We start from the raw sequence: 22,407 nt of genomic DNA on the forward strand, positions 1-22,407 counted from the left end.
AAAAACAAAATAATGGAGATAATGGAGAGGAAAACTAACACATATGAGATAATGGAAGCAAACGAGTAACGTGAAAGCACCAGTGCTTTGAATCGCGAAGATCGTGGAGGAACAGAGCTGAATTCGCGGAGAAGAAGAAGAAATCGTCAAAATCAAAGAGAAAGCAGAAAACAGTAATAAAGTAATAATTCAAAGCAATTAGGTTAGAATTCTTATTTTGGGCGGTATGAAAAGTAAATTTTAAGCTGGACTAGTATAAAAGTAAACCTGGGCTAAATTTAGGTATATTGGATAATAAGCCCTTTTTTTTAAGTAATTAGGCCTATATTTTTCCACAATCTTTCAAAGTTTTATCAGCAGCTTAACCTCCAATATTGTCTTTCTATGCTTATTTCACCATGCAACCAAAATTAGACATTACAAATTACTCAATTCTGAGAGTAATGCAGACAATTACAATCTGAATTCCACGAAATCGTTCAGACGAGCGATGACGGACTCGGACATTTTCGAAATTCCTCTTTCGGCCGACATTTCATAGGGAGAAAATAGGATTGCACAGGACAATGCAATAAAGAACTAAAAACATCCATTCTCATATTGCACATATTTTTTATACTTCATAAAATCAATGAATGAAGCATTTGAAGCAATGTCCTGAAATCCACTCCACCATGTCATAAATCTGCTATCTTTCAAGAAAATCTCAGGAGAGACTGCATAATTCTTGATTTGATCCATCAAATAAGTCTCAAACTGAACTAAATACTCTCTCGACGATTGTTTGTCCACGTCATTTGACGTCGAATCCTTCAACAGGTGGCATGAAATGATTGCTTCCTCTACATGAGCCCAAAAACAAGAATCTTCTGTCAAATTACCAGAAACATTTTGCTTCTTTTTGTTGCTTGGAGGGTCTGCAGTTTTCTCCATATCTTCATTTTGCCACTTTTCCAACAGAGAGTAATGTTTTGACCTTCCAATTTGCTTGTAGTTTCTTTTGCCATTCTCCCTATAGTATTCTGCTATGTCAAGAGGTTCAACCATTCTCCGATACGCTATTGCAGCGAAAAGCCACGTGGATCGGATGGACGATCCTTCTTTCTGGGGCTTTTTCTCCGCTTCTTCAACCATGTTTTTCCAGTAGTTTGTAAGAAATTTCTTATGCTTAGTGATTTCTTTGTCACTAGTATTGGAAAGATTCTTGTAACTATCGTAGTAGCCGGTGTTCTTAGCCTTGCAAGTCTTTTTATACCATTCGAGATACGCCATTTTGATCTTTATCTCGTTAAGTTTTCTGCTTGGATTCAATGATCTCCTTTTGTTCAGCATACACATTTGTTCGCGTTCTTTCAATTTCTTGATCAGATCAGCAACTTCCGTGTTATGCTGTTGTTGCTGCTAAGAAAAATAGAAAATCGGGTTTTAATCAACGAGTGTACAACAGTATCTTGTAGCATACAGCAGAAAGAAACAGGATATTTTTGCTTGGAAATAAATAATCAAAATCTCGAACATCCAATTTAGTTGTTTGGACATAAATTCCTTATCGAGTCCTATGTTCTGTCATTTTGTTTCCATGTCCAAAAACGCTTCCGAAACTCCAAAAAGCTATATTTAAAAACTAATCTTATGAAAAAATAAGGTTCCATTGTATTCTGTTTCCAGGCTATATAGTACAAGTGCGTGAGTTTCAGGGCATGATTCAGTTACCTGGAATCTTTGATCTCCGATGGCTTCCAACTGTAGAATAATGCCTGCCTGAAGCGAATCCATAACCGATGAACGGAGCACTGACCTTCCCCTAAAGATAACTCTAGCTTTCAAATTCTCCACTATTCTCCCATAATAAGTCAGCAATGGCTCATCAGATACCTGACTTATCCCACTTTCCAAGCCCATTACTTGCAACAAATGTGTAACCATTTCAGGGTCATCAACACAAGAACATCCCAATTCGGAACACATGAGAAATGCACCGAAAGGCCTATAAGTAACGGTTTGAGAAGATAGGACGAAAAGACGTGGAATTGGGTCTTGCTGAGCAACAACATTCAAGAAACAAGAATTCCATGTGGAACGTTCTGAAATCGCTCGTTGGAGTCCTGAATCGCCTATCAAAGGTGACCCGAAAGTTATGCAGAGTGGACGCTTCGACTTGGAAGATGGATTAATGATGTCTAGCAGCAATAAGGTGAAGAGAGAAGCTACTGATCCACCAAGTGAGCTTCCAGTAATAATTAAGGGAGTATCCACCAGTAGTTTACTCGTTGTTGAATCAACTAACTGACAAATACCAAACAAGCAAAATCAAGAAAAACACATGAGAATCTCACAACTATAAGAACATCATCATCTCTATCCTAGGTAGCATGAAAATGGAAATACTAAAACGAGAAATTCGAAATTAACATTTTCAACAATGAACACGAAATACCAAAACGTAACACTCGATAAGTTCTCATGCAACATAGTCTCTATGCTAAACAACTGACAAGAGTTGAAAGAATTGAATAAACTGTAACAACTGAACTTACAGAATATGAGAATAAACTAAACAAAAAGTGCCAATTACATCATAACAAACTGATTTTCAATTCTCCACATGTATAGACATGACCCAGATAAGCAAACTAGATTAGTATGATTTCTATCTATAAATCATAAACCAGGTAGCACAGACACTTCATTCAATCACCCTATCTCCTTTCAAAAAACGATTCGGACACTTGACGTTTCAGATAAGAAACTTTCATTTTTTACATAAAAAACTTTAAAATAACACCGTTCCGCATGTCCAAGTGTCCCGGTATCCGTGTTTGTGCTAGCTAGATCATAAACAGAAAAGAAGAGAAAAAAATACCTGGGTTTTGAGGGTAGAGAAATCCACAATATATTGGTGAAAAAGGGTAATTGCAGCTCTATTAATACAAAATGATGGATTGCCTTTAGAACTCAAGAATTCAAAAACCCCAAAATTCTGCTGCTTAAGTGTTTCTGATGAGACCAAATCAGCACCTTGTTGAAGATGACCAACACTACAACAAGGAGAAGTGGCAAATGCAACAATTGTATAATTCTGTTGCTTCTCAACTTTACATTTTAGAGTTAAAATTTGCTGTTGTTCATTAGAGTTGACTTCAGATTGAAGAGCATAAATTGTAGCAAGTGAAAGATTTAGTAAGTTTGAGTTGACCACTAAATTTGCCAATTCTAATCCACTGCTAAACCTGTAAAAAAAACACAACTTAACAAATTAAGAAAAATTTCATATTAATGTGAAACTTGATTGAAACTTGTCTGAAACTTGATTAATACTTACAATTGGCTCATTCTGGTTGGTTTTGGGAATCAATGGAGCTTGAAAACTGTTGCTGTTGAAGTATGTTGAGAGTGAACCAATAAGGTTTATAGATTGTTGAATATAAAAAATTAGTTTGGTGAAGACTTTTTATATAGTTTGTCAACATTAAATATAATTTGCTGAATTGGTAGGAAATTTCTTTGCTTTACAGTTGCAGCTGATGAAATAATAATGATGCAAGGATAATTCTTGTTATATATGTGTACATACTCTCCCATGAAAAAGTAGCTTTTAGTCTTTTACAATTAATGATACATTAAATCTAAACTTTTTATACTTTTTCATTACAATTAAACTGGCTAATTTGTATAACTATGATCTAAATTTAATTTTGGATGAGATAATATTTCTAGTGTAATATTTGTTATTTAAATATTGACTCATTAAAAAATGAACTCTTTAAAATTTGTAATCCATGTAAGACAAATTTTATACACTTCTTGTAGTGGAACAAGTAGAAAATAAAAATTTAAAAGATGTAAAAGAAATTATTTGATTCCAGCTCCACTTGGTGCTTAAATGACAGTCCCCATAATAATTGGTATACGACCAGCTTAATTTAAAACATTTTTGTTTGTCATCCAATTTTTTTTTTTTTTGATCCAGTCATTTCCTAGCTGCTTCTGTGTCTTTCTATACATTTTCCTCAATCCAAATCCTAACTTTTTTTATTCACTACTTTAAAACAAAGCTACATTCAATTTCAAATCATATATGCTTTGTTTTTTTATGGAAATATTCAGATTCTTTTTATTCACCTCTTTGTTTGAGACTTCTATCAATTATAATAAAAAACAATTAATTTAAATCTGATTTGAATTTTTTTATTTCAATATTAATTCAAAAATTCAGATGAAACATATATTTTACTTACATAGCTGCCGTGTCAAATTAAAATTAATAAATTAATAATTCTATTTGAATGATACTATTTTTTTATAATAACGCATTAAAAAATATTGCCATGTCAGAAAAATAATATTTGAAAAATTTGCACAAATGAATCCAACAATGCAACAATGTAGGTAAAGGCACTCTTTATTCAAATTTTATTATTAAACCATTTAATCAGAAAATATTGTAAAAATTACAAGTTTTAATAGAATTTGATAAAAGTCGCAATTATATGAATTGTTACATCATTAAATAAGACTTGACAATAAGTTAGCTCAGTAAAGAAAAGAGAACTGAATCATTAGTTAATAAAAGCATATTAGGTACTAACATGTTAAAATTCTGCAAAATTGAATTAGAAAGTTAAAAATTACATTGTTTCAATTGGTCTAATTCTCATGAATTTACAAGAATCGAATAAGAATTAATGGCCAAAAGGCGATAATAATTGAAAAAGGAAGTAGCTGTTAGATCATCTATATAAGAATGCAAAAGCTCACCTTAAAATGATATGCAACTCAAGAATTTCAGATTCAAGTAAAATTATGCTGCTTTCCAAGAGGAGGAACTATCTGATCTAATTTGGATGTCTTTTGTGTATATATTTGTGAGGGCAAAAAGCAACAACACGAACACAACTTGAGCACTCATAATTCCGAAATGGCTAATGCTGTTACCGATTTCCATCCAGCTTCCTGTATTTCGGACCTGTTTATCATCAGATATACAAGTTGGTAAGTTTTCAAATTAGTCAAACCTACTTTCAGACAGAGAAATAAAAAAGAAAAGACAACTATAGCAAAGCCCTCGAGATTCTATGAAAAATTGGTCAAAATAAGTTGCGGATTATAAATAGGAAAATGAGGGGAATATGGGTGAAGGATATTCATGACAATAGGTTGGAATTATGTTCCTTCAATCTGCTCGGGGAGGGGCATACTATACTATCAGATTGAAATCCAGATAAGATGCATTACTCCCATTACTATTTAATTTTCTCAAGAGGTTTGACAAATATTCCAAGGGTTCAATATAACATGCAACTCAGGCGAGGTTCAATATATCGGGCAACTCATGTGAGGTTCAAAAAAACTTTTTAATGAACCACCATAGCCACATGATCATCAAAATAGCGCAAAGTTTTTGCATTCTGCGTATGCGTGGCCAAACTAAATATCAAGGAATGTAATTCCATGACAATGTTAATTATCCTCCATACACCACCATAGCCACAGTCACATAGCCATCCACAAATGGCAAATATTTACATGTATGTATATAACTTATGTAATGTAATGTAACAAGTAGCAAATTAGTAACTTCTAATGGAGTTTGTTGGATATATCAATAAGTCACTAACTTAATTAAATAAAAAACATCAACTGAGAAAATAAAATATTTATACCAGAAAGAAGAAGTGGATAGTCATCACATCTGAGAATAATATAACCAGAAAATAACATCCCATTCGCGGAACTCGAATTAGTTTAGTTATTGCACTGAAAGCACATCTGCATTGAGCAAGTAAAAGACTATTAAAGCTTATCACCTCACTCAAAATAGAAATAGGCATGCATGTAATAGAAGGATGGATAAAGAAAGAACAAGCAGGTAAACTTTTTTTCCTCCCAATGTTCAGGCTACAGAAACAAATAAGGTAATAAAATCATAATGAAGGAAATTTTTCTAATCAGCTTTACTAGCACATAAAACCACATACCTCAGCTTAAGTTAGCATACAAAACCACATATCTTGGTATTGAAAATACTAAAGTTGAAAATTGGTAGCAATTTATAGTTTCTCTTTGGGTTTTGAATTTTTGCATGCATACCATTTAGCTGGTTCTCATCAATAGCATTTCTAATATTCATTCAGACCTTTAGTGGTTCATGAGTTTTGGTTGGTGCAAAAAACAAAGGAAGCAAATCAACTGATAAATATAAAAGATAGATGGGAAGCTAATTCTATAAAATACTAACTATTTATGTAAATCTAAATGACAGTTGGGGAGCTAATCCGAACTATGATCCATTGGAAGACAACATAAAGAAGTAATGTATGAAGCTATTAGAGCAATGCTATCTTTTCACATGATATTACTATTAGTAATCAAAATAAGTTCTTGTCAGGACCATGTTATTACTTTGTCATTAGCAATCAATTAAAATAACTTTACTTACATGACGAGCATGAATGGTATGAACAGCTTGAAAATAAGAAGGCCTGACATCAGAAAAGGCTGCAATTTAAAAGCCGACACCATCAGTGAAGCAACAGATCCCAACGCACGACCCGTCATGTCTATTTAAAAATTTCATGTTCACTTACACTGAAGATAGTGATGAACCGATACACAGATGAAATCTCAAAACTTGCAATGCTTGCAAAGTTCCCCGTTCCAAAGAAAGCAACATTGAATAAAACCATCTGAAAGAACATGCCATTGGAATCACATAAATCTTTCCGCTGCTTAGAAATACCACTAGATGATACCATATAAGCAATCTTCATTTTGTTGCACAATGAGAAGATCTTAAAAGTAAAACATCAAAGTTAAAGAACTCATGCAAAAGTTAATTTCTAGCAAGGGTAAAGCGTCTCATTTTCTTTTAATTCTTTATTTTATCCCAAACGTTTTACATCGTAAACTTCTTTATTGCACAATCAGAAGATCTTGAAATTAAAACATCAAAGGTAAATGAATTTGTCCAGAAGCTAATTTCCTGCTAGGAGGAACCCCATCTCTTTTAATTTTAATTCTGCATTTTATCCTTCATTTTTTCACATAACACACTTCTTGTTTCTATTAGGGGTGATCGAAATACCTAACCGGCCGGTTTTAACCGACCGAACCAAAGCTTTTCGGCCGGTTCGGGGATAAAATTTACTTCGGTTGGTTCGGTTATAGAAATAGGGATTTTCGGTTTGATATATAAATTCTCCATATCAACCGAATTGACCGAAGATTAATACTCTGCGTTTTAGACAACTAACTTAACATATACCTGATGTAAAAACAGAACCTAAAACCTTATAACAGAACAAATACAGCCGCCAACCCACTTTCAAATTTAACCCTAGAGAATAACCTAATGTCATCGCCCATTGCTTCGCCGGTAGTCTTTCAGTTTCCATTGATTTGCCAATAGTCTCCCTCAATTTAAATCAAAAGTTATATCTTAATTAATTCAAATTTATTGTTCATTTAATGGATTCCGGAGATAAGTCGGATTCAAGTTCAACGGATAAGTTAAATTTTTACCTTAATGTTTGATTAATTCTGCTAATGTTTGATTTTTAAGTTAATCATCATTCATCTAATGTTTGTTTTTTATGATTCACCATTGTCATTATGTTTGATTATAAAATTTATACTATGGTTGCCTCTTCTTTCTCACATTGATTAACATCTCAGTTTGATATTAACATCTCAATTAGGCTGCAAATTTTGATGTGTATTAGGCTCCAGAAATTCATGATTTAGAAACAATAATTTTAGTTAAACGGGTCATGATTTAGAAACAATAAATGCCTTTTGAAGTGATGCACATACTACTGATTTTGAAACAAAAAACGAAAATTCTGCGATTGTTTATTCTTTGGCAAAAACTGTTAAATGTAGCAATAATTAACCATATATTTCCATTGGAATTTGCACCCATTGAATGACGAGGGAACACAAACAACTAATGATGATATTGCAACTGCCGATAGCAATAATCCACAAGAATCAACAACAGCTCTAACGACTTCCAAAAAGAGACCTACGAGGCCAAGGTTGGTCGTACGGATCGCTTTGATATTATTATAAAAAAAGGAGAGAAGAAAAGTAAGTGCAAATATTGTAGTAGAAAATAGTTTTGTGATACCAAAAATAATGGTACGTCATCTTTAAAACATCATATAAGTGTTTGCTTGCAACATCCTGCTGGTAAAGAAGGACGACAAAAGTTGATAAATTTGCAACCTTCAATTAATGAACTTGGAGATAATATAGGGAGTCTTGGTACTTGAAAATTTGACCAAATTGCTAAAAGAAAAGTCTCATCTCATATGATTTTCGTTGATGAACTTTCATTTAAGTGATGGAAAGGATTTATGCAATTACTTTCCGTTGCTTGTCCAAGATCTCACGATGCCTTCTAGATTTACTATTTCTCAGAATTGTTATGAGTTTTACTTAGATAAAAAGAAGAAAAACACAAAATTTGTTGAAAAACTCAAAGTGTTTGTTTGATTACGGCCACATGGGCTTCTTTGCAAAAAATTAATTATATGCGTCTTATCATTCATTTTATTGACAAGGAATGAAATTTGCTTAAGAAAATTGTCAAATTTTTGTCCCGTTTCTAGTTATAAAGGTGTGGATATAGACTTTGAAATAGACAATTGCTTGAAAGAGTAGGGAATTGGGAGTGTTATGACTAATATTATGGACAATGCAAGCTATAATGATAATACGGTAAGATATTTGAAAGAACAATTCAATGATTCGGAAACTTGCCTTATAATTGTGAATATCTTCATATGAGATGTATTGCTCATATTATTAGCTTAGTTGTTAATGATGGGTTAAACGAAATCGGTTAAAAGGATTAGGATGGCGATACGGTGTGTTATGCAATCCCCGGCTAAGTTGACAAGATTCAAAGAATGTATAGTTAGTGAGAAAATTGAAAGTAAGAATTTGTTATGCTTAGATGTTGCTACTAGTTGGAACTCAACCTACCTAATGTTGAATGCGGCTCAAAAATTTGAAAAAGCTTTTATACCGTAGACCCGTGTTTTAGCATTGGACTTGAGGAGAGAGTGCCTTCTAGAGATGATTAAAAAAGTATTAGGAGAATGATTACTTTTCTAGAGCATTTTTATCAACTCATTTTGAGAGTTTTCAGGTCTTTGTACATGACATCTAATTGCTTTTTTCATGAAATTTATGTGGTTTATTATCTTTTGAAAAAGTGGATTAAGAGTGATGATTTTGAATTGAGTAATCCAAATGAAAATAAAATATGATAAGTACTGGAGAGATTCAATGAAAATGAATCATCTAATTTATATTGCAGTTGTTCTTGATCCTCGATATAAGTTAGATTGGTTGCAAATGTGGCTTGTTAATATGTAACTTATATCACCCCCATACACATTAACAAGCCACCTTTACAACCAATCTGACTTATATCGAGGATCGAGGACAACCGCAACATAACTTAGATGATTCATTTTCATTGGATCGCCCCAACAAGTATCAAACTTTATTATCATTTGGATTGCCATATTATTTAATTCAAAATCATGACTCTTAATCCAATCTTTGAAAAACAATAAACCGCATAAATTTCATAAAAAAAACAATTAGAGGTCACATACAAAGTCCCGATAACTCCCAAAGTGAGTTCATAAAAATTGCTCTAGAAAAGTAATCATTCTCCTAATACTTTTTCAATCATCTATAGAAGGCACTCCCTCCTCAAGTCCAATGCTAAAACACGGGTCTACGGTATAAAACCTATTAAAACCTTTTTCAAATTTTTGAGCTGCATTCAACATTAGGTAGGTCGAATTCCAACTAGTAGCAACATCTAAGTATAACAAACTCTTGCTTTCAATTTACTCACCAGCTATACATTCTTTGAATCTTGTCAATCTAGTCGGGGATTGCCTAACATACCGTACCGCCATCTTTTAACCCATCATTAACAACTAAGTTAATAATATGAGAAATACATCTCATATGAAGATATTCACAATTAAAAAGGCAAGTTTCCGAATCATTGAATTGTTATTTCAAATATCTTACCGTGTTATAATTAGAGCTTGCATTGAATAATAATAGTCATAACACTCCCAATTCCCCACTCTTTCAAACAATTGTCTATTTCAAAGTCAATATCCACACCACTAGACAAAAATTGACAATTTTCGTAAACAAATTTCATTTCTTGTCAATAAAATGAATGGTAAGACACATGTAATTAATTTTTTGCAAAGAAGTTCATGTGTCCGTAGTCAAACAGACCCTTTGCTTTGAGTTTTTCAACAAATTCCGTATTTTTTCTTCTAATCTAAGTAAAGCTCATAACAAACCCGAGAAATAGTAAATCTAGAAGGCATCCTAAATCTAGGACAAGCAACAGAAAGTAAATGCCTAAACCCTTCCCTTTCCACAGAAGTTCATCAACGACAATCATATGAGATAAAACTTTCTTATAGCAATTTGGTCAAATTTCCAAGCACAAGACTCCCTACATTATCTCCAAATTCACTAATTGAAGGTTGCAAATTATCAACTTTAGTCGTCCTTCTTTACTAGCGATATGTTGGATGCAAATAGGGGTGTGCATTCGGTTAAAACCGAACTGAACCGAACCAAATTTTGGTGTTTTTTAAAAACCGAACCAAAATAATAGAAAGTTATAAATTTTCAAACCGAACCGAACCAGTCAATTCGGTCGGTTATTATGGTTTAGTTCGGTTATTTCGGTTCAGTTTGGTTTTTCAGTTTCGGTTCGGTTTTGCACACCCCTATAAGCAAACACTTATATGGTGTTTTAAAGATGACGTACCATTCTTTTGGTATCACAAAAGTATTCTCTACCACAATATTTGCACTTTTCTTTTCTCCTTTTACCATAATAATATCAAAGTGATCCCATACGACCGACCTTGGTGGTGCGCCTCAGAAACACCTGAGGCGACCACCTTCATCCAGGCGCGCCTCAGGCGCGCTAAAGCGAGCAAAGCGCAGCTGGATAAGCCCTAATTTCTATATATATTGGAGTTGCAGAGAAGAAGGAGAAGTTTATTGATAGAAGAAGATGAATAGTAGAATACGAATGGGTTATGTTTGAAAATAAAAAAGAATGCGAATGGGTTTTTCTCAATTTAATTAGGGCAGCTTTTAGGGTTCAATTTCCAATACTTGGGAATACTTTTAATAAAAAGAAAGTTGTATACAGTTGTTTACAACTATTGTTGTTATCTTATTAAACGGTATTGTATATCTATTATACGGAGATTATATTTTTCGAACTCTATCATTATGAAGACTTTAATACATTTTTCTAATCTCAACAAAGAATCTACTTTCAAGTTTCAACCCTAGTAGCTTTCTTGGACTTCATACATTTAATTTTGGGATAATTTTTGTGTGTTATAGGTATTTTAAATTTTTTTACATATATGCGCCGAGCTTCACTCGGGCGTGCGCTTTTTTTGCGTCTTGCGCTTAAAGCTATATAGGACCCTTTGCGCTTCACGTGCGCCTTGCGCTTTAACAACTATGCTGCAGCCTAATACTCATCAAAATTTGCAGCCTAATTGAGATGTAAATTATGTGATCAAACATAATGACAATGGTGAATGACAAAAATTAAACATTAAAGTAAAAGTTTAACTTACCCGTTGAACTGAATCCGTTGAATCTGACTTATCTCCAGGATCCATTAGATGAATGATGAACGATAAATCTGAATCCATTAAGAGAAGACTTTTGATTTAAATTGAAGGAGACTGCCGGCAAAGCAACCAGCAAAGCAACCAGCAAAGCAATGGATTGGGCGACGCTTTTAAGGACTCAGGAGAAGCTAAAGGACTACAGAAGAAGCAATGGGCGATAGAGATGGACGACGGCGACGGCTACGACATTAGGTTATTCTCTAGGATTAAATTTGAAAGAGGATTGGCGGCTATATTTGTTATAAGGTTTTAGGTTAAGTTTTTACATATAACCACAGTTATATATGTTAAGTTAGTTGTGTAAAATTAAAACGCAGAGTTTTAATGAAACACAGAGTATTAATGTCCAGTCGTTTCGGTTAATATGGAGAATTTGTATATCGAACCGAACCGAAAACCGAAAAAACCAAAAATCCCTATTTCTATAACCGAACTGAACCGACCTAAAAGCATCGGTTCGATCAGTTAAACCGTCGGTCGGGTATTTTGCTCATCCTTAACTACTCCAAATGAAACCCTTAAGACAAAAATTGCAGTTCATGTTGCCAAAAATGACGTGTTGCTTCAAGCGGTCCACATAGATTGCTTAAGAGTGGATTAGCCATCAAAAATACCATTCAAAAGAAACTGCCTCATAGGACGTCTAAGACTTATAAAAGCTGGAAAGAAAATCATAAAAGGCAAAAGGGTAAGACTCACAAAAGCTATTGGAATTCTGATATCAGAAAGTTGTAAGCATCTGTCATTTTCCAGTGCAGCATGTTCTTCCAGGTTTCTAATGGAAGCAGATGACTTTCTCCCCTTGGTCAAGTGGAGAAGTGTGTTCTCAAATAGTATCCATCCCACAAGTACAAGGGAAAGAGCAGCATAAAAAACAGCTTCATATCTGTACCGATTTCATGAAAAGGCACCAAAAGGACAAATAAAGAAAAGCATAACTTAATATTCTGATTAAAATACTTAAAAATTGTAATGAGGATTGTATCTCAAAAAACATAGGTACCCTATAGATAGAAGAAGGAATGTAGGAGCAAAACCAAGAAATATGGAAGTAAGTCGTGACAATGCGCTATGCTCTGAGAAAAGTGGGAGAATCATTGATAAACCTGTTATAATAGATTTACAGATTTACAGGGAGTGAGCATTAGTAAGAAAATAAACTTCCATTTGAAATATATATGCTTAAAGCACAAACATATAAAGCTGAGAGAAAATAGAGCATACAAGTAAAACCAAGGAACTCTTCAGCTAAGCATGTTAGTCTAACCCTAGTAAGAAAATAGTAGGCAGTCATGTGGTCGATAGCCAGATATAAAATTCCAAACAAGGAGATATAATATCTTTCTGATCAAAGCCATGTACAATGTTAATGAGCATCTAACGAATCCTTGTTTTCGACCATAGCTAGGAAGCTTCTATTTATTATCATGATATTGAAGCCAGCATAGCAAGGAATAAACTAAGTTTATATAAAAAAATAGGGGTCCACCAGAGCACCCTATGTCCATGAAGAGTAATGCGCTACAAACTATGGAATCAAATATGTACAAGCTTAAATTGAGATGAAGCTACTACTATTAGTTTGGGATGAAAAATCAAAGTTCACTTATAAAGTTGTGGGCTTCTACAGAAAAGACATAATCCTTGGAAGGGCAGCAAAAAAATTTATAATATCATTACCAGCAAGTGACCAATTTATTAGCTGGTGAAATGTATGCAGTGCTTGTTTCTCTGTCCTGTGAGAAGTTGATATTGACACCATAACTGATGATAGTCCGACCAAAAAAGTCTACTTTCATGCAAAAGAATGAAATGAATAGACCTGTTAGCTAACGGTAGAAATTGAATGTTGAGCAGAAGATAAAGACATCCATACCTGTAAGTAAAATAGCATATGGAACCTGGGTTTCTCTGCTCCATGATTACAGATTGTTAACCAATACTTATTCCCTTCAGAGTGCTTATCTAGCCACCTTGCAGCTGCTCCAACCATGATAACAATAACTCCACTTGCAATTCTGGAAACACCATTGTGACCACACACGTATTATGATCAACTTACATGAAAGTGATAACATCTCACGAAAAGGTAGTTAACTTTTCGTACATAATAATAAAAGCAAAAATACTGGTGGATCTCAGTTTATGGTTTCAATTCAGGAAAAACTAATAAGTGACTTACACTAGTTCATTATTGTCTGGAATTTCTGCTGGCATCAAAGTAAAAACAGACAGACACCAACAAGAAATGCACACAAAAATTGGTATCCCGGATCTCCACGGAATTGATTTGTAAAGATAAAGAAAAGCCATTGCTCCAACAATTAAAAAGCACCACGTATACAGTTTTCTGTCTGTAAAGCTATTCACCTGCACAAAAAATAGAAATAAGATCAATCAAAACTCTTAAGATCAGAGAGGAGGCTTGGTAAGCAATAGCGTTACAGGGTCCATACCAAAAATTCAAGGATTACTATTGATACAGAACAGGCAGCAAAAAGTTTAATTGCATAACCAATTTTTTTCCCAGTTAAGTGCCTCCACAGTGCTCTTACAAACTGATGTTCACTGAATGTATGAGTCCAAAGAAAAACTGTCATTGCAATATATGCATGGTACAGAGGAGGAGAGCGCTCCCGAAATAATAGAACAGAAATTACTCCCATCACCAGGCATCCAAAGACATACACCTGTCAAAGACAATTAGTATTTCAAATACATGGAGCATGGTTTCAAATGACAAAAAGAATCGGATGCTAAACATAAATTATAGTTTGGTCAATACATAATAGAAGAATAAAGAACTTCATAGAGATAAAAATTAAAACAAACTACAATATGCAACTGTGAAATAGAAGTCCTAAGAAATTAAAGCAAATGATATTAATCATGATTTAGTAAGGAGAATTAAAGATAGAATGTATCATTTAAGGTAATAAAAAGATTTTACAACAGTTGGTTCACAGCATTTGTTTTAACCAAGTAGAAAGAATTTCCAAAATTTAGACAATTTACCATCACGATAAGTTATAGAATGATTACTTCTGCACTAGCATTAGTTGAGCGCTTGTGATTACCACAAATATAATATATTTCTGCAAGCAAAACCTACAGGGTGGTGCAGGAAAGGTTACTAGGAGCCTCGATCTTAGAAATTTCAAGAGTCATCAGATTCTTCATGTAGAATAAAATACAAATGTCATAAACTTGCCCTAGTTGGCCAATATCATAGTGTCAATTAAGATGACAGATAATTGACAAACACACTGCACTCGTTAACTTACTCCAGGCAATAGCATATATGCCAATAATGATGAAATACTACAGCTAATAAGAGGTAAAGCTTACTTGGAAATTACTTTTCCAGTTTTATTTTTCTGCTGTGCAGCTTGCTCCTTGAACACATTTCTTGCTAATGAAGTATATGATTGGAGCACGTGGAGAATCAGGCAGACCATCCAGCCGAGATACCCGAGAGTTATTACAGTCATCAGCATCAGCCAGTCATAAGTTTGATAGTAATGAAGTCCTTGCAGCGCCGAGGTTCTTAGATTTTCAGTCCTAGTCATTGCATTTTGATAGTCCCTTGAAGATATCAAATGCTCAATGAGGTCTAACTGGGAGGAATAATCAGCCAGTGGTTTAAAAGGCTTGAAATTTAATGAGTTTGCCTGCTTTATTTCTAAGTTGGTCAAGAAAGAAAACCAAAAATTCAGTTACATCCTCAAATAAATTGTCAATTGGTTTTAGGAAAAAGATCATATAAAAGTATATTATTAAGAAACTATGCACAATATGATTTTAGAGGTATAGTCAGTGTTATACCTCTAAAATCATATTGTGAAGCACCGACACTCCGTCGGAGTGCCGTATCTAGGGGTCGACACGGGGACACGCGGGGGACATGGCGGGGATACGTACCCGATACGCCACGTGGCGTGTCCCCGTACCTTTGACTGGTCAAAGAGGGGGACACGCCGGGGACACTTCTAGTGGCATTTTAGTTAATTTTAGATTTTTTTTGTATGGATTTTCTTTTATAAAAAAATTAAATAAATAGGTTCAAACCCAAATACAATTAAATAATAACATAAACTAAACCCTATTTTTAATTTTAAAAAAAATACAGCAGCCCTCTATTTTAAAAAAAAAGCAGTAGGTTGTTTTAGAAGAAAAAAAAACAAACAAAACAGCAGCCCCTATTTTAAAAAAATTACAGCAGTCCCTCTCTTAAAAAAAAGACCCCTAACTCACTTTTTTACGTATTACTTACGCATCTTATGACATAATATTTATTGTTTTTTCATCTTGAAACCTTATATATGAGTAAATATATATTTTTAAAAAAATAAAAAAATTGCCGTGTCCCCGCCGTACCCGTGTCCTATTTTTTTCTAAAATGCCGTTCCCCGTACCCGTACACGTGTCCCTACCCTTGTCCGTACCCGTACCCGTACCCGTATTGGTGCTTCATAGACACTGACTAAATGGATATAGATTTTCACCAGGAAATTAAACAAGAAGATAGATATCATATACTGCTTAATGCTAGCAAATGTAAACACCCAATTATTTCAACTAAACATAGCAACATCAAATAATTAACATTATAAAAGCAAATTAGTAAACAATTTTGTATATTTATCTGGGCAGCAACACAGTAGTTTCTGTCAGAAATTAATATATGAGAGAGTCTATCAAAGATCTAAAAATGCATATAAAATTGATAAAAAGTAAAGGATACCTGATTTGCGAAGAAATTGGTTGAGGATTTGCTTTGTATTGGCCAACACAGCTTCAACTTCATCTGCCTGGATATTTGAAGAAGGGAGAAAAGTGAGTTTCTCTTTCAGTTATTATTTGTGACTTATTCAATTACGAGGCAAAATCTATACTAATGATCCCATATAGAATGGGCGGACTTGACATAAAGGGAAAATTCATCTAGCTAGATTTGAAGTTCCATTCATGCATTATCACTACTAACCTTAAATCTATGTTTCTTGAAAGATGATCAATTCTTAAACATATAATTATAATTTTAGCTGATGAAGTTCTCAAGATCAAACCATAGTTTTATTTCCATCAGAGTTCTTCATTGTACTCTGCTTATTTATGCCCCCTTTGGCATAACCTCAAAGGCACAGGTGCATTTTTAATTATACCAAGTTAGACCCTATAGTTTACAGGCGGCACCATATATCTTACGAAATAGCAATAAAGAAGACAAGACATCTTTAGAAAGAGACATTCTATTCCATATTTCGATTTACAATGATTACTACACATGACTCTTTAAAATTTATAATCTATTAGCTGGATGTTAATGCTTTAGATTATTAAGTTAGAATCCTAAGTTAAGATCACATATAGATAGGCATGATCCAAAAGTTATAAAAAAGGAAAATGATTGTGGTATGTACTAGCAACACTTAGCAATCAATTAAAAATCTTGTGTCTTTTCTCAGAGAAACCATTTCCCGTGCATCCTCCCCTTAATCTTTGCTAGATCATAATTCCACAGAAGAAAATACTGATTGTGGCTTCTTCAAACAATAGTTAAGAAGTTTATAGAACCAACCTCAACAAAATCAATATATTCAAGTGGTAAATTTCCAACTGAGTTGACAGGACAAGGTGCACCAAGAAATGTAGACTGCCAGACATGGAGATAAGTAAGAGGTCAGACGCCAATAAAAGGTTAGGAAGCTTCAAAGCATTAAATCCAGCACAAAAATATTAAATGTACAACCATGAGCGGTGCAATATCAGCTTGATTTACATCCACCCTTTCGATGCCATTTAGTCCCCAATCTACAGGTGTTGGCATGTCATGGGCATGTTCATCAACAAAATGAAATTCATGATTTGGGTGATTGGCAGTAGATATTGGCTTGGGATATTTGGCGCCTGCCCCCCAAACCACTAGGGGAGTATCAGTGTTTGAAGGATGTCCATCTCCATGACTACCTACCATGAGAACCATATATGTCATATTCTATAAATTGAGAGAATATATTGAACGTGGCTTAAAAACGTGCATGTAAATTAATCTTTTTAAGAAATTTAAAGCCCAAGTTATCTAAATTATACTGAACATTCAAGTTTGGAATCCACATTTTTCAGTTCTGGTTTACCAGCAATCTGGTGAGCAATTGGACAAGGCCAACCAGCTCCTTTACTTCACAAATTAAAATTACTTTTATAAATATATGAAAATACCCAAGAATAGGAACTGTTTGTAACAAGCAATGTAATCAAGTAAAATTAGATAAGCTTTCTACACCAACCTTTATCACTCATTCCATGATCAGCTGTAAACACATATGCCGTACTGTTGTCCTTATAATAATCTTCAAGAAGATCATAAACACGTTCCGCTATGTGGTCCACAACCTTGACATTATTGAGATAGATTGATGAATAAGGCCTATGAGCATGACCATTTGAATCACAGCCAAGAAGATGCAAAAAGAAAACAAGATTATCTTGTAGAAGTAACTCCTTCAACTTTGGGTCTTCATTGGACCTATTCAAGAGGCTCTTAAATTGTTCAAAAGACCACTCATCCAAAAAGGAAGCATCTGCATTAACACTATTGAACTATTAAGAGTACTAAAAAAAATAAGCAATGTAAAGCTTGAAGCAATATATAAATATTTTGGTTCCCAGGGTAATAGCATACCAACAAAAAATAGTCATAATAGCTTCTATAAACTCCTCACAAGGTTGATTTCTACTCGATAGATAAATTATTTGAAAGAAGGACATCAAGATATAATCCCAACAAGAAGAATGTGTGTTTGAAGTTCAAAGTAAACCTGTTGCAAAGTCTTCAAACTCGTGAGGGTAGGTCTTCCATGTACTGTGTGACAAAGCACCACAAAAAATTGGGATTATATCAGGGCTACCATAAGCAAATGTATGTCTGCTTCGGTTAAACACTGAATCAAATTCAACTGGATTAGCTTTCCATCCTGCATATTCAGTGTATCATTTTAGTGGATGAGAAAATGAAAGATTATTAATTACTCATTAATTAGTGTGGCACAAGTTACTAAAAAAACCACCTTTTGTGACTGCACTAGGATCCTCATAGAAACCAGCAATAATAGAAACATGCCCAGGCCTTGATTCTGTGGGTGGCCGAGCATGGGAAACTCCCCATCTACCTTGGTTTTTGATTATATTCCTCAAAAATGGAGCTCTATAATTTCCACTGGCATCCGGCTCAAAAAACTTATCAGCACGTAAACCATCCGCTGCAGTCATGTTTTCCATCAAAACAATTTAGCACAATTTAAGAAATTTTAAGTAACTTAAAAAATATCACTCCTTGTTTTGAAAATCTAGAAATGAACGAATTCAATTAAAGTAAGCTATGTGCATTCAGTTCTCATCTAGAAAATGCCATAATTTCTAGAATCCAATTCTTTCAACTTAAAAAACACAAGGCTGCCGAAAAGAAATGAAATAAAGCCACAAATCCATTTTTTTAGACGAAAACTGATGAAAATATACGTCAAATCCAATCGATTGAACTTTTTGCACATAATTTATTCAATAACTGCAATGAAAGTCTCTGGTTAAGGACACTAATGTAAATGAAAGAACATAATTGAGCTTAGAAGTTAGAAATATAAATTCTAATGAATTCAAAAATCATTTTAGGCTTAACGTATATCCGTTCTTGCACTATCACACTTTAACAAATGAGTCCCTGTACTAAAAAAAGAGTCCGCATTGGGTCCATACACAATTAATTCCATCCAAAATAAGTCCTTCCGTCCATGCAAACACATTGATTTCATCTCTAATGGGAATGGACGGAAGGACTCAATGTGTTTGCAATTGATAGTGTAGGGACTCAACTCAATGTAGACGTTTTTTAGCATAGGGATTTATCGTGAAAAGTGTGATAGTGCAAGGACCTAGATATGCATTATGCCATCATTTTAACATTCTCTTTCTTTGGTAAATATTAAATTTCCAATCCAAGATATTAAAATATTAACAGACATTGTAAAAAAACATCACCTTTGAAGCTTAACTTCACTTAACCACCTTAAGAAGTAACAACCTTTAAGCAAATCCAACATTACCAAACATTACCAAGATCTAAAAACTTAATGGGTAATTCTCATTTTCCATTACAAGCTAACTTAACACCTAACTTCACTTAAAGAATCAAAATTAGCATTAAAAAAGTAAACCCTCATTCATTGAGACATAAAATCAAACAGATAGAGTGCAATACCGTACCAACGAGGAGAACCAGACGCTTAGCAGGAGGATTAAAGCGAGGATGAACAGGATCCATGCCGTGAACAATTGGGGTTTTGAAGTAGATATCAAATATGCTCAACATATAAACAGCATGGAGAATCACGCCTACTATTACTAGCCATATTTCCCTTCTCTTCATCCATTTTTTTCTTTCTTCTTTGGTTCCCATTTTTTTTTTCTGGGTTTCGAACAGTGAAGTTGAAGTTAGATCTCAGGTTTAATATATTCGGCTTGGTGGCTCGTTCCTGGGATTCAACAAAGCTTCATTTTAACCCATCAACTTTGCATTGTGTACAAAATATATTAAATGATTACATTGTTATTCAAACTATTAATAGTATAACTATGAATTTTTAGTAATCGATTGAAAAAAACATTTAAATTGATTTTTTTTTATTTCATTAAAAATGTTTAAACTCTTAGACTATTGTCGAATGTATTTTTAAAAATAAGATTTTAATTATGTGTAGAGTTATGAAATTGAAAAGCCAATAAATTATTAGATTAAATTGCAAGTGATCTTTTTACATTATTTTAACTTGATATATATATATATATATATATATATATATATACAATTAACAAATATTAAATATATCTATTTTAATAAATTTTTCATTTTAATTTATAGTTAATGATTTTCTAATTTTGTTTGAAAATTATAATATGTTATTGGTATTTACTTGTTGTGTAAAATTTGAACTGTCAGTTAACATGCGTTAACTATAAATATGATTGAACAAAGGATCAATTCACCATCTCAATTTGACACGAAATATCAGGAAAGTCATTTTGGACGATTTTGATCAAACAGACCCGCAACTATGTCAAAGTATATCAAATCAGCCCTTTTTCATCCTCACCTACTCTCAACCTGCATTTGAAACACACTTTCCATGTTAAAAATCAAAAATAATCCTTATTATTTTAAAAAATTACAAAACAATACCTAAACATTAAAAAATTAACACTTTAAAATTAAAAAAATATATATATTATGAGGAGCTGCTCCTCCTCAGCTCCTCGTTAGTGGAGGAGCACTGCTCCTCACCTGAGGAGCAGATCTGCTCCTCGTCGGAGGAGCACTGCTGCTCTGCTGCTCTTCGTTGAGGAGCAGATCTGCTGCTCAACGAGGAGCTTGTGCTCCTCTAGAGAGCTCCTCGTCGAGGAGCACTATTCCGTTGAAGGAGCAGACCCATCTTTAACGGAAAAAAAAGTTTTTAAAAAAATCAGTTTAAAAATTTCGGGAAAAAAAAATTTCCGATAACGGTTTCCGGTGGCTGTGGTGGTTTCCGGTGGAAATTGAGCGGTTTTCAGTGTGAGCGGAGGGTTAAATTAATTTGGTTTTACATAGTTTAAGGGTGGTGATAACTCACTCTCTTTGGGTGTTTTCCATACAAAAACGCAAGTTACAGGTTAGTTTGACCCAAAAGCTTTCAAAATGATTCTTTTGATATTTTGTGCCAAATTGAGGGGGTGAATTGATCCTTTGTTCAAATTTGATTAATGTTTTGGCAACTTAATTAGGACTATGGTTTTGTTTCTCAATTTGCCTTTTCATATCATACATATTACATATACATAGGTAAACTTTTTTTTAAGGATGGGTCCATACGCCCCACCCTCACAAACATGCGTCTGCCGTTGATCAAGATGGTAACTCATTCGTAAAACTAATCGTCCACTAAATGTTTTATAAATTTTTATAGTTAGTTAATCGTTTTATAAACAAGATATAGTTCGATAATTATTTTGTAACTTTATATAATTTATAACTGTTTTATAAAAACAATTATAGCCACTACACAGAAAAGGCTTTTAGCAACAAAACTAATAAAACGGTTTCCAATTATGCTGGTAATGTTATTTTTATAAATAAAGGTGGTCACAGTTTATAATTTGACGGTTCTGTTTCGGAATCGACAAGTCGCGGTTCATGAAAAATGGAACTACCCCAAAACTATCTAAGTGACGGTTCCATGCTAGTTCTGGTTCCATGCTAGTTTCGGTTCCAAGCGGTTCAGAAAGAAATATTATAAATAAAATTAAGATTTAACTTCTAAAAAGTATAATTCTAAAAAGAAATACACGCAGAGATAATATTGTAAGGAAACAATAAAATAAAACAAATTTCTTAAATATTAATATATTATGTTAGCCCAAAAATTGACTAAAACAAATTATAATTATATAATACATATACATTAACTTTGTGTAGCAATAAAAAAAAGTTTAAAGAATATAGACTTTAAATATAATAAAGCATAATTATTGGACCCTTGTCCTTTCAAACTCTTTTATTTTGACTTTGACAATCAACAATGAAGGTTCTAATCTTGTTTATTAGTGTATAGGAACTCATAGGATCAATCAGAAGTGGATTCGGAGCTTTCTAGCGAGAATC

The 22,407-nt window shown here is 33.5% G+C and overlaps 2 protein-coding genes across 4 annotated transcripts; both read right to left on the bottom strand.

The window, feature by feature from the left end:
• Positions 1–256: 256 nt before the first annotated feature.
• Positions 257–3,532, bottom strand: LOC126675067 (senescence-associated carboxylesterase 101). Of its 2 annotated transcripts, none has more exons than XM_050369643.2 (4): positions 3,323–3,532; positions 2,864–3,230; positions 1,714–2,286; positions 257–1,398 (listed from the first exon to the last, which is right to left on the bottom strand). In XM_050369643.2, exons 1-4 carry the CDS (start codon positions 3,331–3,333, stop codon positions 580–582), a joined length of 1,770 nt encoding a protein of 589 aa, XP_050225600.1. In that variant the 5' UTR covers positions 3,334–3,532; the 3' UTR covers positions 257–579. The 2 variants fall into 2 exon arrangements, with proteins under 2 accessions (XP_050225600.1, XP_050225599.1); XM_050369642.2 differs by having other exon boundaries at positions 257–1,401.
• A 1,053-nt stretch (positions 3,533–4,585) lies between these two features.
• LOC126673651 (uncharacterized) lies at positions 4,586–20,275 on the bottom strand. 2 transcript variants are annotated; one of them, XM_050367877.2, is made up of 18 exons: positions 19,980–20,275; positions 18,788–18,979; positions 18,539–18,694; positions 18,008–18,301; positions 17,470–17,687; positions 17,299–17,373; positions 16,462–16,528; positions 15,077–15,399; positions 14,174–14,407; positions 13,900–14,087; positions 13,594–13,735; positions 13,398–13,506; positions 12,721–12,823; positions 12,417–12,603; positions 6,588–6,686; positions 6,440–6,498; positions 5,664–5,769; positions 4,586–4,966 (listed from the first exon to the last, which is right to left on the bottom strand). In XM_050367877.2, exons 1-18 carry the CDS (start codon positions 20,170–20,172, stop codon positions 4,802–4,804), a joined length of 2,910 nt encoding a protein of 969 aa, XP_050223834.1. In that variant the 5' UTR covers positions 20,173–20,275; the 3' UTR covers positions 4,586–4,801. The 2 variants fall into 2 exon arrangements, with proteins under 2 accessions (XP_050223834.1, XP_050223836.1); XM_050367879.2 differs by lacking the exons at positions 18,539–18,694; positions 18,788–18,979; positions 19,980–20,275 and adding an exon at positions 18,403–18,529 and having other exon boundaries at positions 18,008–18,312.
• Between the last annotated feature and the right edge of the window lie 2,132 nt (positions 20,276–22,407).

The sequence above is a fragment of the Mercurialis annua genome, linkage group LG3 (genome assembly GCF_937616625.2).
Source record: "Mercurialis annua linkage group LG3, ddMerAnnu1.2, whole genome shotgun sequence".
Classification (NCBI taxonomy): domain Eukaryota; kingdom Viridiplantae; phylum Streptophyta; class Magnoliopsida; order Malpighiales; family Euphorbiaceae; genus Mercurialis; species Mercurialis annua.